The 16,486-nt window shown below is 57.6% G+C and overlaps 2 protein-coding genes across 2 annotated transcripts in view; both read left to right on the forward strand.

Moving 5' to 3' along the window:
* Nucleotides 1–992: 992 nt before the first annotated feature.
* The window catches only part of RADIL (Rap associating with DIL domain), a 36,595-nt gene continuing 21,101 nt past the window's right edge, over nt 993–16,486 (forward strand). Inside the window, exons 1-2 of the mRNA XM_059699378.1 lie at nt 993–1,104; nt 4,895–5,486. Coding sequence (XP_059555361.1) covers nt 4,952–5,486 — 535 coding nt within the window. The 5' untranslated portion in view covers nt 993–1,104; nt 4,895–4,951. The remainder of the gene's footprint in view (nt 1,105–4,894; nt 5,487–16,486) is intronic.
* On the forward strand, nt 9,256–14,573 carry PAPOLB (poly(A) polymerase beta). Its single transcript, XM_059699377.1, has one exon. The coding sequence runs from the start codon at nt 9,453–9,455 to the stop codon at nt 11,373–11,375; it is 1,923 nt and encodes a 640-aa protein (XP_059555360.1). The 5' UTR covers nt 9,256–9,452; the 3' UTR covers nt 11,376–14,573.

Raw genomic sequence — 16,486 nt, forward strand, 5'->3', positions numbered from 1 at the left:
AGCTCAATTCTTGACTCTTTCTAGCTGTCTGACCTCTCTAAGCCCCTATTTACTCATCTGTAAAATGGGAGTAACGTTTTCCTCACAAAGGTTGCTGTGAGCTGTCAATGTGTGACCTAAGTAAAGCCCCTAGCATAGGTTAGGGCATACAGTAGGTGATCAATAAATGCTTGTTCCCTCTTCCCACCTTCCCTTAGCAAATATGGGGCTCATACTGCAATAGCTTCCAACCCAAAGGTGCACATCTGTACATGCAAGGCTTCCTGATGCCCCGGCCTGACCATGAGCATCCTGGTGCAAAGGGACCTGAGAGAAGCCTTTCTCCAAGGTGAAACCCCAGCTGGAGGCCTGGTGCCAAAGTGAGCTCTACACGGTCACCCAAGGAGGGTGGTTGGGCCAGAGCCTCGGACCAGCTCTGCCCCGGTTTTGCATCGTTTTAAGCAGAAGAGTTCCATGATTTGATCTGGCATTTAACGTTATGGCTTCTGGGGGGGTTGGGGGGGGGGTAGGGGGACCAATTGTAGGGGAGACAGAACCAGCCACTCTCACCCCCTTTCCCTGTCTTCGATGTTCATATATCGGACCGCCGCATCTGGTTAAGCGCCTGTCATAGCTGCTCCCTCCTCTCCTTGGCCCCGTCCACTGCAGGACTAATAGGTGGGGACAAACAGGCCCACTCATCCCCCAGAGCCCAAGGCCAGCACTGGGCACGCGAGTTCCCTGGCTCCGCCCCTCGTGCCGAGGCCCTGCCCCTTGAACCGTAGAAGGTGCACCGCACAGCCCCGCCTCTGTCCTGGAAACCACGCCCCTGCGCTCTAGGCCACGCCCACACACTTGGCCTGCAAGTGGCGCTGGCGTCCTGCTCAACCCACCACCGGCTCCGCCCTTCCCCTTGAGGCCCCGCCCCCTCGAGGTCTCGGCCCGTCCATTGGTGGCTTGCGGGAGGAGCCAGCCTTGGTCTTTGCTGGCACCGCCCTCTGAGGCCCCGCCCCCCGAGGCCCCGCCCCGTCCGTTGAGCGGCCGGCAGGAGGCGCCGCTCGGGCTCGGGCTGCCGCGGGTACAGCGGGTGTTGGAGCCACGCGGAGGCGGCGGGCTGGGCTGGAGGTGAGTGCGGGGAGCGCGAGGAGAGGCGGAGGGTGCTGGGCGCTCCGCTGGGGCGGGAGCTCCGCGGTGGCGCAGAGGCCGAGCTGGGAGGCCGCGGGACGCGCGCTCGGGCAGCAGGGCCCTCACGGGACATCTCCCGGGCCTCTTAAGCGGGGCTTGTCCTGTTGCCATGGCAACCGGCGGCTCTTGGCGCCCCTTGCTGCCTTGGGGGTCGGCTCCTGAAGGCTGGCCACTGGGGTGAGGGCGGCCCTGCTTCGGGGTCCCAGGGGGTCGGCTCTGGCCACAGCCCCCTGCAACTCCTGGACCTTGGCCCTCCAACCCGGAGGACACCCCCCTCCCCGGCTTAGGGGAGTTTGGCGCCGCGGGGAGCAGGGCAGGGATCCACAGCCTCGCTCCAGGGTCTGCGTGACATCCCCCCAACCCGCCCGTCCTGGCTTTCCTGTTCGCCCAGCGGCCCTTCCCCGTGATGGGCCGGCTGATAGCCCTGCCTCCGGCTACTTCTGGGCCATTTCCAGCCCCTCGACCAACACCGCACCTAACAAAACCCCTGCCGGGCTGGACCGCGGGGGGCCGCGGCGGGGCGGCTTATTTCCCAGCAGGGAGCTGCCGACCCGCCGGCTCACGCCCCAGCACCCTGTCAAGTGTCTGGCTAATCTGAATTGCCGAAAAGAATTTTCCAAGTCGCTGGTGATTACAGGTGTCTCCGGCCAGCACGGCCACCTCTTGTGCATTCCTGAGAGGAGCCAGCCCTTAGTCCCACTGGCGGAAACGGCCAGTCCCCTGGCAAGCGGCTAGCTAGCCTGCCACAATTAAATCTGATTAAATGATTCTGTATTGGAAAGCGTCGCTCCGGCTGGCGCTGCCGGGCTCGGGTTTGTGGATGGCGGGGATGAAGCAGAGCCTGCACGTCTGCCTCTTCCTGTCCCGTCCGGGGAAGCGCTAATGGATTCCACATTGCGGGCCGGGCCAGCGTGTCCTCCACCCATGTCGTCAGCCTCGCACTGACCTCGCTCGCGGCACCCGCTGGGGTGACTGGAGCTTGTTTTCATCAGAACTTGGACTCTTCCCTGCGGACAGACAAAAACCTTCTCTCGGAGAAGCGGCGTCCGAGTATCACTGTGACAGACCCGAGGCCGAGGCCGGAGCAGAAAAGGGAACGGCAGGTCGAGCCTCCCAGCCCGACCCGGGGCCTCTGTGGGGTGTTCCTGCCTCTCGTCCTCGGGAAGAGTCCATCCATCTTGACCAACAGGCTGCGCTCGGCCTGCGGGGGTTGGGGAGGAAGGTGGCAAGGGAACAAGTGACCGTCCGTGGCTGCTCTGCAAACGGCCACAGAGCGAGCAGAGCTTCCTGATAAAACAGACCAGCGCCCGTGTGTCCTGGGCCCTGCCTGGGCCTCAGAGGAGCCGGCGGAGAGGCGCGAGCCACAGTCTCCGTCACTCGCCTGGAAGCTGCTGGAAGGAGGAGGGCGCTGGCTCGCCAGGCCCTGGGAGCGGACGAGCAGGCGTGTGTCTATAATTTTTTATTTCTTTTTTATGAAGACAGAATTGCATTAGCTTTAGATGTTACAGAACCTAGACCGCCCCAGCGCAAAATAGCATCTCATGTCCTCGCTGGTGTTCTCAGTGGTTGGAGCGTTGGCCCTCGGACTGAAGGGTCTCAGGTTCGGTTCCCGGCCCCCGTTGGGGTGTGTGGGAGGTGGCCGATCGGTGTGTCTCTCTCACATGGATTTTCTCCCCCCCCCCCCACCCCCCTCATCTACCCCTGCCTTCTGCTCTCTCTGGAAATCGATGGAGAAAATGTCAAAACAAAAAGATGGCAGTCCACTCCCCCGCTGTACCTGGGCCTCTTAGGCTCCTGGTTTACTTCACGGCTCGGCTGCTGCTGCTTTAGCCGCGGTTTCTGCGTTTTCGGCGTCGCATTCACAACCACACACACCTCGAGGCCGAGGCTTCTGGCCACAGGCCACCACGGGGTGTGGTTGGACCCTGGGGCTCTGCCTGGAGGAGGCGGCCGGGGAGGGGAGTGTTTGTGGAGGGTCAGGCCCTCTGAGGGGGTGTCCGGGCGCGGCTGGCAGTGTGGGAAGCAGGCTCGTGCCTGTGATGCGGGGGCAAAGCCGGGCTCGTGCCCTGTGTGCGCTCTGCGATGCTCTGCTGTACATTCACGCCAAGCCTTTGGCAGGCGCCTGGGCGCTGAGGGGAGCCGTGGCCAGCGCGGGCTCCCTGGGGTCTGACGGGTCTGTCACACAATCCTCGCTCCTCGGGGGAGAAGGGAAGCCTCAGGCATCCTCACTCCCATGCAGCCTCCGCACTGGAGGCCAGAGAGCCCTGTGCGCGTCCGCGAGACACCTGGGCGCGCGCTGCCGTGTGAGTGTGAGCAGCAGGCTGCAGCGCAGGGGGTGCCCCCCCCAGCCTCTCCCACCACCCGTGGAGCCGGGAGGGAGCGGGGACTGAGGGTGTTGGCTTCCACTGAGTCTAGTGCTTGACATTTGTCACAGGTGCCCAATGCCGCCAGGTCCTTACTGGGACCTGGACACTGTTTCTAGAAGCTTCTAGAAAATGAGCTTTTCTTCTCTGGCCTGCCTGCTCTCGTCTCTGGTGAGGGCACGGGCACTGAAGTGGGCGCCGTCCTCGCTGATGTGGTGTCGAGCTTCGTGTTTGTGCTGTGGAGATGCCCGCTCTGCCACGCCTTCTGCTCCGCCAGGGCCCCAGGCGAGCCCCGTGCACTCTTAGAACCAGCCTGGGAACACTGGGTGCACTGGGATGACGGCTGGGAGCACAGGGTGCACTGGGATGACGGCTGGGAGCACTGGGTGCACTGGAATGACAGCTGGGAGCACTGGGTGCACTGGGATGACGGCTGGGAGCACTGGGTGCATTGGAATGACGGCTGGGAGCACTGGGTGCACTGGGATGACGGCTGGGAGCACTGGGTGCACTGGGATGACGGCTGAGTGCACTGGGATGACGGCTGGCTGACACATCAGAGCTCCCAGGAGTGTGCACCGACCCCTCCAAGAGCAGCGGTGGCCTGACCGCAGCCCGAGGCCAGGCGGGACGCAGGGGGAGGATGGCATACGCTCCCGTCGAGCCTCCGGGTCTGGGAGGGCCCCTTTGGGTTGCTGCGGTCACATGGACATCCAGTGCGGCTGTCCAGGGCCGCAGCTCCTCCCATCCCGCCCCGCCCCGGCTGTGGTGTGGGAGAGGGAGGCCAGGCGTTTCCCACTCCTGCGCCTTACACCTTCGCTGTGGGGCCATGTGGTGGGCGGGCCCGCCTCGGGAGACAGGCCACGGCCGCTGTGTCCCGGCTGCGCCGCGTGCGGGGCCCAGCACTTGCCGGGCGTGCGGGGCCCAGCACTTGCCGGGCGTGCGGGAGCCAGCACTTGCCGGTCGTGCGGGGAGCAGCACTTGCCGGGCGTGCGGGAGCCAGCACTTGCCGGGCGTGCGGGAGCCAGCACTTGCCCGGCGTGCGGGAGCCAGCACTTGCCGGGCGTGCGGGGGCCCAGCACTTGCCGGGTGTGCAGGGGCCCAGCACTTGCCAGGTGTGGGGCCCGCGCAGCAGGGCGTGGCCTCCTTTCCGTGCGGGTGGCGCCTCCTAGCGGGCCTTCCCTGCGGGCTCCTCAGCGCTCCCCCGCCTGCTCCTCCAGGTCGCTGCTGCGGGCACTGGACCCCCGGGCGTGTCTGCGGCTGTGCTGGGTGCGGGCCCAGGGGGCTGTCATGTCTGTTCAGTTCACGGGGCCTCGCGTGCCTTTGCTGCCCCGACGGTCGATGCTGACCCACCCTGTCTCCTCCAGGACGCGGCCGCCTCCCCAGCTGTGAGCCGCAGCCTCGCCCGTGAAGACGGGCCCACCATGTTCTATGGGACCCACTTCATCATGTCTCCGCCCGCCAAGAGCAAGCTGAAGCGGCAGGGCCAGCTGCTGTCCAGCGTGCTGTCCCGCACGCTGAGCTACAAGTACCGCGACCTGGACGCCACCTTCGCCGACCTGGGTGCCAGCGACGACCCGGCGGAGCTCTCCACTCAGCTCTCAGCGCCCGGGGTCCTCAAGGTGTTCGGGGACAGCGTGTGCTCGGGCGCCCACTACAAGAGCGTGCTGGCCACCGGCCGGTCCAGCGCCCAGGAGCTGGTGCGGGAGGCCCTGGAGCGCTACTCCCTGAGCCCCGACGGCGCCGGCCAGTACGTGCTGTGCGACGTGGTGGGCCAGGCCGGCGACGCGGAGCGGCCGTGGCAGGCGGAGTGCGTCCGGGTGTTCGGGGACCACGAGAAGCCGCTCCTGATCCAGGAGCTGTGGAAGCCCCGAGAAGGCTTGTCCCGGAGGTTTGAGCTGAGGAGGAGGGCAGACGTGGAAGAGCTGGCGGCCAAGGACGTTGACACTGTGACGGCAGGTGAGCGGCTCCGGGAGGAGACTCGCCGGCGGGCTGGGCAGGGCAGGTGGAGGCCGAGGGGCGGCGGACCTCGGCGAGCGGCCTGGTAGGCAGGCCCTCCTGGGTGAGGCGAGGTGTCCCCTCTGGCTGTCCCATCATTGCTGCAGACACCGTGTCCAGAGCCACTGGTGTGGTGACAGGAAGTCCTGTGCCCAGGCCTGGTGACTCTGAGGGGCACCCAATGCGACGATGAGGGGCTGCGGTGTGTCTGGGTGTGGGGGGTCTGTGGGTGCAGGCAGGGGCCCGTGCTGGAGGAGGCCCCGCCCAGAGGCAGTGGGCCCCTGTCCCCCTGAGGTGCGCAGACAGCGGCAGCTCTGAGCCCGGCCCCGCGGCGGGAGGGCTCGGTGGCCCGTGGCCGCTGCTCCGCGTCTGGCTGCTGTTCAGTTGGTGGCGAGAACTGATTATCTTAATAGGCATGTGAAACAAAAAGTAACTTTTCAAATATCAAGACTCTTAAATGTGTCTCAGGTCACGGTTGGCTTTTTCTTAGTGTCCCGTGGAAACGGTGGCTTTGCATGAGCACGTGGACTTGGCTTGTGTGGCCGTCAAGTGGCCTCAGACCTTCTCGATCTTGTCTTCTCCGGGTGGAGGGGCCTTAGAGCCGCTGCTGCGCTCGCCCTGAGCCGTGCGTCTGCGAGGCGTTGGGAACGCTCCTTCCTCTGGCTTCGCCCGGGGCGAACATGGAGCCACTTGCACTTTGGTGTGTGCAGCGGGCGTGTGGGGGCTCCCAGGGGCTGGTGTCCCTCGGGCCTGGCTGGGACTGCTGTGTCACACAGCGACAGTGGTGCCCGGTGGGGCGGCCCTCTGTCACCTTAGGCAAATTGCTTCGCCTCTTTGGGCCTCAGTTTTCTGATCTGGGGAATGGGGTTCTGAAGTGATGTGCTTAGCACAGCCTCGGGAAGTCCCTGTTGTGCGGTGTCGTCGCTATATTAACACTTCCTGCACGTGTGAGCAGGGTGCTCTGTGCTCACGGGCCGGGGTCCCCAGACGGGGTGGGGTGGGGCCTCGGACAGGGCGCAGGCTTTTACCACTGATGTGCAGGCTTCTGCACATGGGGTCGAAAAAAGCAGGTCACGTGGAGGATGTTATAGTTGCTTTAAGTTGTAAGTATCAGACCAGCCCCCGATGGCCACACCCCATGGGTCCCGGCCTGGGTTTGCTGTTTTGCCCTGACCCTCCTCCTTTAGAAGATGTCCCAGGAGGCCAGGCTGGGGGGTGGGGGCGGGGCCGGGGTTCAGCTCGAGGCCACGGTCCCGCCCGGTATTTTCTCCACTGCGGCCAGCCCTGCCTGTCCTGAAGGTCACGGCCCCAGGTCCCGGGATCGGCGTGGGAAAGCCTGCTCAGTGTCGCACAGCTGGTTCCTGGCGGGGCCCTGGGGACGGACAGCACCTAAGGGTGGGCCTTGGTCTTCGTGCACTGCCCCTCAGACCCGTACCTTTCACAGCAGCTGAGGCAAGACAAGGCCGCTGCTCACAGCCTATTCAATTTGGTGGTGGTTTTGCAAAACCTTTCAGATAAAGAGTCCATTGAGCCGGCCGGTCTCGCTGACACACTTCTCTGGCGGAAGCGGGCTGTGTTACCTGCCCGTGCGGCCTCCCAGACCCCAGGGCGGTGGCCCTCCTTCCTGGCCTTCCCTCAGGCTGTGGTCTGGCAGCCAGTGCCTCCTGACCTTGCCACCCCCCTTGCCGGTGACAGCAGAGAGCGTGGCAATGGGGACGGCGTCCCAGGGCAGGCACGCTCGCCTCTGTCCTTAGAGAGATGGGAGGGCCAGTCAGGGGCGGCGGCCAGGGACAGACTCGCGTGGTCGGAGCCCTGCTCCAAAGCTTGACCAGGGTCCAGACCTTTGAGTGAGCGCCTTCGTGTGGCTATTCCCATGATGCATGGATGCGTGGACACAGGACTGTGCACTCACACGTGTGCACCGTGGCATGTACACTCTGAACGGCTCCCTGTGCAGCGGACGTGCTGCAGCTTCTGCGGCCTCGCAGGTGCCGCCAGAGCCCTTCACCGCCCTGCGGGGTCTGCTCACCATCCTCCGGCCCCCCTGCCATCCTCACCAGCCGTGGGAACCACAGGGAGACTCAAAGTCACTGTGAAGTGGGCCCTGGCGGGCAGCTCAGCTGGTTAGAGCATTGCCCCCACACCAAGGTTATGGGTTCGATCCCCGGTCAGGGAACATACAGGAATCGATCAGTGAATGCACAGATAAGTGGGACAACAAGTCAATGTGTGTCTGCCTGTCTCTGTCCCTCTTCCCCCTTCCTCTCTAAAATCAACACAACAAAAAACTCCAAGTCCCTGTGAAGCGGAGGTGAGGCATGAAAGGGGGTCGGCCCAGGGCCGGTCACTGGGTTAAGTTTGATGAGAAAGGATCTGGCTCATCCGTCTGCCCTGGGAGGGGCCCTTGCCCAGCTTCTACCACCTGCGGTCGTGTTCCCCGTGAGCAGTGGTGCAAAGGGGACTGCCTCTGTGTGTGTGTATGTGTGTGTGTGTGTGTCTGTGTGTTCCCCCGTGATCGGTGGAGAAGGGAAGGGACCGCCTGTGTGTGTGTGCACGCGTGTGCCTGCGTGTTTGGGTGTGTGTGAGTTCACCGGTCTTCCCAGGCGTCAGGTCCCTGTCACAGTGGTTCCTGATTCCAGCTGGTGCCCCACATGAGGACCACAGTGGGGCTCACGGGTTGCACTGGTCTCAGCGTCGGCCTTTAGCCAAAGCCCAGGGCGCACCTGGCGCAGCAGCTGTGTGTATGGGGGGGGGGGGGGGTGGAGGGGCCGGGGGAGCCCCCTGCGTCCCGTCTCCTGCGCATGGACTGGTTCCCCGGAAGTCCCGTGGGAAAGCGGGGGTGCGGGTCGGAGGAGCGGGGAGCAGAGTCCACCCCCCCCCCCCCTGCCGCATTCAGGCAGGCCGGTGGTGCTTGCTTCCCTTCAACTGCCTTTCACAGCTGCGCCCCCGGTCTCCAGAGCATCCCCGTGTGTGTCAGTCTGGGGGCGCCGGCGGCGTGTGTGTGTGTGTGTGGGGGGGGGTAGGGGGGTGGGGGGGTTGGTTGCGAGTCCCTGCGATAAGCCGTCAGCCGCGGGGGTGCCGCCATGGGGCCATGTGGTTTCCGCCGCGGCCGGGTGGGTGAGGCTGTTTGTTTCCAGGGCGGGGAGCGGATTTCCACGCTTCCAGCCGCGGCCCCACGGGCAGTTTGGCGATAGCTCTTGGCTGCGGGGGCCGCGCCAGGCCACGGGACGGTAGTAGCACCCCCGCCTCTCCCCTTCGCCGGCTGCACCCCTACCCGCTGGGCATCCCCAGTGGCTGTGGGCAGTGCCCGGGGGCGCCCGGCCCTGGACTGGGAGCCGTGGGTTGGGGTGAGCTCAGGGTCACCCTCCCCCGCGGCGCTCCCGGGGCCGTGCTCCCCTCCCAGGCGCTCCCGGGGCGCCGCGAACGCGTGTCCGAAGGGGGACAGGGACGGTGCATGCGGCTTCCTTGGCCTCAGAGGCGGAGGAACTGGGTCTGAGGTGTAAGAAATGGCGAGAAGGCAACGGATGGTAGGGCAGAGCAAACGTACAAAACAGTAAAAAAGCCAAAAACCGAGGCTCATCCCTTCCCCCCGCCCTCCCCCCGACCCCCCCAGCCTGAAGCCCGGGTTCCACGGCAGCCCCCTGGAAACTACAACTCCCGTGAGGCCCTGCGCGGCACGCGTGCGCCCTGCATCCGCGGGCGTGTGGCCGTTCTAGAACGGCGCGGCGGGTGGAGGGCCCGGGCGCCATGTTGGGGCCCAGGGGACAGCGGAGAGACGCTTGAAGCGGCGGGAGCGGAGCGGGAGCGGGTCAGACCCGGGCTGGTAGGAGCCCCGCCCCTCCCGCCTCAGCGGATCATGACCCGGGCAGCGGCCACGGAGGTCGCGGTGGCGGGGAACGTGGCGTGGCCGGGCCAGCGCTAGAGAGGATGCCGTTTCCGGCGACAACCCCGGGATCACAGCCGACCCCGCCGCCACCCAGGCTCTATGGCATCTCCTCCCCCATCAGCTTAGCCGCCCCCAAGGAGACAGACTGCGAACTGACCCAGAAATTAATTGAAACCCTGAAGCCCTTTGGGGTTTTGGAAGAGGAAGAGGAACTGCAGCGCAGGATTTTAATTTTGGAAAAATTAAATAATCTGGTAAAGGAATGGATACGAGAGATCAGTGAAAGCAAAAGTCTCCCACCCGCTGTGATTGAGAACGTCGGCGGCAAAATCTTCACGTTCGGCTCCTACCGGCTAGGGGTGCACACCAAGGGCGCCGACATCGACGCGCTGTGCGTGGCGCCGCGGCACGTGGACCGCAGCGACTTCTTCACTTCCTTCTACGACAAGTTGAAACTCCACGAGGAAGTCAAGGACTTACGGGCGGTGGAGGAGGCGTTTGTCCCCGTTATCCGACTGTGTTTTGATGGGATAGAGATTGATATTTTGTTTGCAAGATTAGCACTGCAGACTATTCCAGAAGACTTGGACCTAAGAGATGACAGTCTGCTTAAAAATTTAGATATTAGATGCATAAGAAGCCTTAATGGTTGCCGGGTCACCGATGAAATCTTACATCTAGTACCGAACATTGACAACTTCCGGTTAACCCTCAGAGCTATCAAGCTGTGGGCCAAATGCCACAACATCTACTCCAACATTCTAGGGTTCCTGGGAGGCGTCTCCTGGGCCATGCTTGTAGCAAGAACCTGCCAGCTGTATCCAAACGCAGTGGCATCCACGCTTGTACGTAAATTTTTCTTAGTGTTTTCTGAATGGGAGTGGCCAAACCCAGTGCTACTGAAAGAGCCTGAAGAGCAAAACCTTAATCTGCCTGTATGGGACCCAAGAGTAAACCCCAGCGACAGGTACCACCTGATGCCTATAATCACACCGGCGTACCCACAGCAGAACTCCACCTACAACGTGTCTGTGTCCACAAGGATGGTCATGATCGAGGAGTTTAAACAAGGTCTTGCTATCACACATGAGATCTTGCTGAGTAAGGCAGAGTGGTCCAAACTGTTTGAAGCTCCAAGCTTCTTTCAAAAGTATAAGCATTATATTGTACTTCTAGCAAGTGCACCAACAGAAAAGCAGCGTCTAGAATGGGTGGGCTTGGTGGAATCAAAGATCCGAATCCTGGTGGGCAGCTTGGAGAAGAATGAATTTATTACACTGGCTCATGTGAATCCTCAGTCATTTCCAGCACCCAAAGGAAATCCTGACAAGGAAGAATTTTGCACAATGTGGGTGATTGGGTTAGTATTAAAAAAGCCAGAAAATTCTGAAGTTCTCAGTATCGATCTCACCTATGATATCCAGTCTTTCACAGACACAGTTTATAGGCAAGCAATAAATAGTAAGATGTTTGAGATGGATATGAAAATCGATGCAATGCATTTAAGAAGAAAGGAGCTCCACCAGCTACTACCTAATCACGTGCTTCAGAAAAATAAAACACAGTCAGTGGAAGATGTCAGATTGACAGCTTTGAATGACAGCAGTCTTGACTCGTCTGCTGACAGTGAAAACAGCGTGTCTGTGCCTTCACCTGCAAGCACTGTGAAGACTGGCCCAGTGACTGGCTCCTCTCAGGGCAGAAACAGTCCTGCTCTGGCTGTAATGGCAGCATCTGCGACCAGCGTACAGGTTACTGAAGTCACCTTGCAGCAAGGGAACCCCAGTGAGAGCCCGGGGGGTGCAAGCGAAAGCGTTCCTCAGACTGCCTCACAAGCAGCCATTTCTCCACCTCCAAAGCCCACGATCACTAGACTTGTTTCTTCAACACTTCTGGTAAACCATGCCCCCAGGCCTGCAGGGGCCGCAGCCACAAACATAGCTAACCCTATAGTAGGCGTCTAGAGGACTGTCTCACCTCACACAGACGGGGGACCGAGGAAGCTACGGTAGAAGAGGAGCGATCTTGTGAAGAGACAGCACAACTCCATGAGGAGTATGCAAACAGTAGCTTCTCTGTTGGCCGCAGGAAACGTCCATAGAAACCTTTCCAATGTCCCCGCTCTCCCTGCAAATCCTATTCCTGTTAACAAGACTTCAATAAAACAGATTGAACTGATAAACACACCATCAAGCTTCCATAAATAATATCTGCCAACTCGATCTGTTGTCTTCAAATGCTAAAGGAGGAGAATGAAGGGTGCCAAACTAGATCAGACTCCAAAGAGATTTAGGCTGACTTGGTAACTCCCTTTGCTGGGCTAATCTTGGTCAGAAGTCCAGGTTAGTACATGAAGCTAGAAGTGCTGCTATTATTGTGTAGATTATTAATGTCTCAGCAACAGTTATGTTAACTATGTCAAAGGACTACTTCCCTTAAAGAGAAAATGGGAGAAAAAACCTCCAGCTATCTTTGTACCCGTGACTGACATCTGGACTGCATTTATGTTTGATGCATTGTTGAGGGGAATTTGCCATACAAATTGGTATCAGATATCCTTATATTGATGATGCACTTTATGTGTATGATTAGAAATGAGCACTAATTTCAGAGGTTTCAGCTTGATGAATTTTAGTTTTTTCCTGAAGCATTTTCATTGTTAAGCTCCAAACTGGATATCGCTGTGCAGTGCACTGTACTTCAGACAAAGCAGGAAAGTTAATCTAGCGAAGTTCCTGGGAGGTAGCTGTAGCCCTTGACAGTGAAATGGTAGCTCTCACGGTATATATTTGACATCAAAACAGTAGTTAGTAATTCTTTGGTTTTGATGGGACATGGTCAAGAAGTGACTGTTTTTTTCTGTAGGATTGTTTTATAACGCACACAATCAGCGATCAAACAGCAAACAAAGTCTTGGAGCTGACAGCTCCATGTTCTGTTGTCCTTAATCATCTTTCTTACAACAAGATAGCCTTGTGTCTCCCCACTGCTTTGCTTGTATGCACACGGTATGCTTGTATGTTGTTTAACAAAAAACCCAGAATGCTAGTATTTTCTTAACCATGATATGAAATCAAGTCTTGTGGCCACATGGCACAAAACATGAAATTTTGGTTCCAGGGCTAATATTTTAGTAAAACTTGACTGAAAGTAATGCCCGTGAAACATTAGTCTCAGATGGCCACTTGATCTCTACACATGAGAAATTTTGTGAACTTCACAGGATACCTATTTATGGGGCATTCATGTCCAATTTAAACAGGTAAGCAGAAAGATCTTTTCTCTAAGAATTTTATGCCAATTTTTGTTTACTAAAATCCATCAGTAAATTTTACATCTAAAAAATAATAATTTCTAGCAAGGACTTGACATATAGTTGGCTTTCCACTCTTTTGTTTTATCCTACAAACTATTAGGAACACTTTTCTTTTAAAGAAAACACCACTCATGATTATGCAGAACATCCATGTTCAGGAAACGTGAATGACAACAGATATAGATGAATGACAGCTGTCGTAACCTGGACACAGCACCCTGCCAGGTTCTCCATTCGTCCAGTTCTGTCTCCTCCCCTCTCATCTGCGTGCCTCTACCACCTGTGCAGTTTCCACATTAAACTGCAGTTCCTTAAACCCTTTCTCTATCCTTCTGGGTTAATTTTTCCACAGTTGAACTACAATTTCCTTCCTTTTGTCTGTGCAGTAATTGAGCCCTTCTTTTCAGCACACAGTGGGCCATTTCACGGCTTAGCCTGTGCAGTCACCAGCGTCCTGCTGCCGTCATGAGTCACGCGTGCCCCGTGCCCAGTGTTTGCAGTAGCTGTGGCATTGGGTGGAAATCGCCAGACACGCATTTAGTCCTGTCTTTGTGTTTACACATTGTTTTACTAAGCCGGGGACTTTTAAATTCTAGTTTCATTACCTGAATATCAGACTATTTTTCTCATATGTATGTAGTGTCTCATGACTGGAGTTTGCTTTGTCCTATCGCACCTGTACTTGTATTGTTTCAAGTGCTATTTTGAAAACAGATGATGTATTTCTCCACTGAAAACACAATAAAAATAAACAGCAAAGAAGTTAGTAAAGGGGTCTAAACCTGGCATTACCAGTGCGGATGTTCTTACATTGCTCGGAGCAGGGTGAAGCCGCTGAGGAGCGTTCTGACTATGAACTCTAGAATTCATGTGATACTATTAGGGGAATTATGAAAAGGCCAAAACTTCAAATCCGTAAAGGTAAAAATTGGAGTTTAAAAGTCTTAATCCAAAAGAAGGCAGGAAAGAAAGGGGGGGGCACATAAAAAATAATATAAAAAGAATACAATCTTAGGTGGTGGAAATGAAACCAAATATCTGTCACTGTGTATAATAAATGGAGCAAACTTCCTGACTAAAAGAGATGGTCAGATTCCATGGAAAAACAAAGCCAGCTGCGTGCTGTTTTTCTTTCTTTTTATTTTATTTTATTATTTTTTTCTTTTTTTATATATGAGAGACACACACCCAAAATGTAAGACATAAGAGAATGGAAAGAAGAAATACTGATGAAAAGAAGCTGTTATGTAACAATATCATCCAAACAGATTTCAAAGCAAAAAAAATGACTAGGGACAAAAGGACCAGTGCATGAATGACAGAAGAAAACACGCCGGGAAATGAGTGAGTGAACACCGGCCTGCACTCGTCAGCCTCAACATAAGGTAACAAAGATAAACAAACTGTCAGCGCCACAGAGGGTTTCTAAACAACGCTTTCATTAATGGCATCAAGACGACAAGAAGGGAACCGGTTTGGAGCCGACTGGCAAACCTTTTCTGTAGCGCTCGGCCGGAGCGTGAGTACTTTGTGCTTTGTGCAGCCCCTCGGTCTCTGTCCCAACCACTCGCCTGCCTCTGGGGTGAAGGCGGCCCTGGACAGTGTGCAGACAGGCGGCCAGGCTGGGTTTCTCCCTGCTCCTGGCTGGGGTTTGTCACCCCTTACCTAGTGGACATTTATGGTAGCGCCCGCCACCCAGCATTTGGAGTGCGTATTATTCTCAAACTAGGGGTCCAGTGCATGAATTCATGCACCTTGGAACTGTGGGCTGTGAGGCTGCGGTGGGCATAGGGGCAGGCCTCAGCCCATCCTCTGTGCCCCTGTCTGGCCCCTCCGGCTGCGGTCCCCAGTCCCCTTTCTGCTGGCAGCCCCGCTCCCACCGCTGCTGCCACTCCCATGCACGGATGGTGCTGGCGCTGCTTGCACCCACTGGCGGCGTGGAGCAACTGGGGCTGCCGTCAGCAGTGGGTGCGAGTGGGGCCGGTGCCGAGCCATCAGGACTGGCGCCGGGCGCCAGCAGCAGGTGTGAGCGCCGGCTGGGACTGCGGTGCGTGGGAGCAAAGAATTTTCAGTAACCACCGGAGGCTTGCCCGCTGATAGTGACCCGTGCTCCGCCCTGGTCTGGTGCCCCCGCTCACCTCCACCATCCCGCCACGGCCGACACCTGCCATGTTCCGCGCGCACCCCCGATGGTCAGCGCATGTCATAGTGACCGGTTGTTCGGTTGTTCCGCCGTTGGTCTATTTGCATATTAGGGTTTTATACATATAGATAAGCATTGGGCATGTGCAAAAATTAACCCTGTGCTAGATCAGAAAGTAGGACAACATCTTTCAAAGCATCAGCTTCACAAAACATGTTCTGTGATTCCAGGAGACACAGCAAACTCCCACCATGAAGAAAGGCTGAGGGACAGAGTCCCTTCACTGTGTCAAATAATGAACAAAAAGACGCTCAGCCACATTAGTAGTAAGGAAACTACAAACTAAGATGCAGAGATATTTCTTAAAGTTCAGTGATCAGCGTGGCGAGGCTGAGGAGCGGTGGGGACGCCGACACAGCGATGACGAGGGTGCGAGTCGCTTTGATCCCTTTGGGAGATGGTTGGGTCTTGTCTGGTGCCATTGACGTGCCCACTCCCTGTGTTCCATCTATTCTGTGAGCAGGTCTCTGCCCCCAGGCTGTGGGCACTGATGGGCTTCATCTAACTGGTCCCTTTCTCCCTCGAGGTGGCCTGAGTGTGTGGGTCACCTCGGTAGCCCTGTCCGAACTCTGCACACCCTCCAGTGTGCCATGTGAATATCCCAGTTCTCCCTCTATGTCATGGGTCAGAATAGTTGGGGAGACCGCTGCCCGAGTCACCAGGAGAGTCTGTAGCGTGTTCTGTAATAGTTAAAGCTGAAGTACCCCACAGATGCATACATGGGGCTGACACAGGGTGTGGCGTGCAGTAGACAATGGAAAGCAGAGAGATTCAATGGACCGTAGTTACATGATCGACGTGGAGTCAGCTCATAATGTGGAGGGAAACAGGAAATTGCAGAAAAGAGTGTGGGTATAATGGACACACGGTTTAATTTAGGGTTACAGGATGCATGGCGTAGCTGTAGCTGCAAAGCAAGGGGATGCGAAGCACGGACTCCAGCCGGGTTCTCTCGGTGGGGGAGAGGCGGGAGAGGCAGGGGTGCAGCTGTGAGCACGCAGCCAGACTGCAGTGCCCACTCTCTCGGGGCGGGGGGCGTGAAGTGGTGTTCATTTTGTCCTTAGTCTGAGTTACAAATGTGTTCATGTGTGCGAACTATTTTATCTATAATAATAGAAGCATAATGTGCTAAATAGACTGGACGGCCGAACAACCTTCCGGATGACCTTCTGGACGAAGCTGGGGCTGCGAGGGCCAAGGCAGACAGCAGCGACGGGCCGAGCCCCTTGCACAAATTTCGTGCATCAGGCCTCTAGTGATTTATAAACCCAAGTGATATCTTAAAAGTGCTATCAGGCCCTGGCCGGTTTGGCTCAGTGGATAGAGCGTTGGTCTGTGGACTGAAGAGTCCCGGGTTCTATTCCAGTCAAGGGCACATGCCTGGGTTGTGGGTTCGATCCCCAGTAGGGGGCGTGCAGGAGGCAGCCGATCAATGATTCTCTCTCATCATTGATGTTTCTATCTCTCCCTCTCCCTTCCTCTGACATCAATAAAAATGTATTTGTAAAAAAGTGATATCAGCTAGGATCGCATCTGGCCGGAAACAGTAGCTGCAC

This window comes from Myotis daubentonii, chromosome 5 (assembly GCF_963259705.1).
Source record: "Myotis daubentonii chromosome 5, mMyoDau2.1, whole genome shotgun sequence".
NCBI classification, from domain to species: Eukaryota; Metazoa; Chordata; class Mammalia; order Chiroptera; family Vespertilionidae; genus Myotis; species Myotis daubentonii.

What these genes read in the sequence shown, in the direction of transcription:
- PAPOLB (XM_059699377.1), top strand. Translation starts at nt 9,453, where the DNA reads ATGCCGTTTCCGGCGACAACCCCGGGATCACAGCCGACCCCGCCGCCA.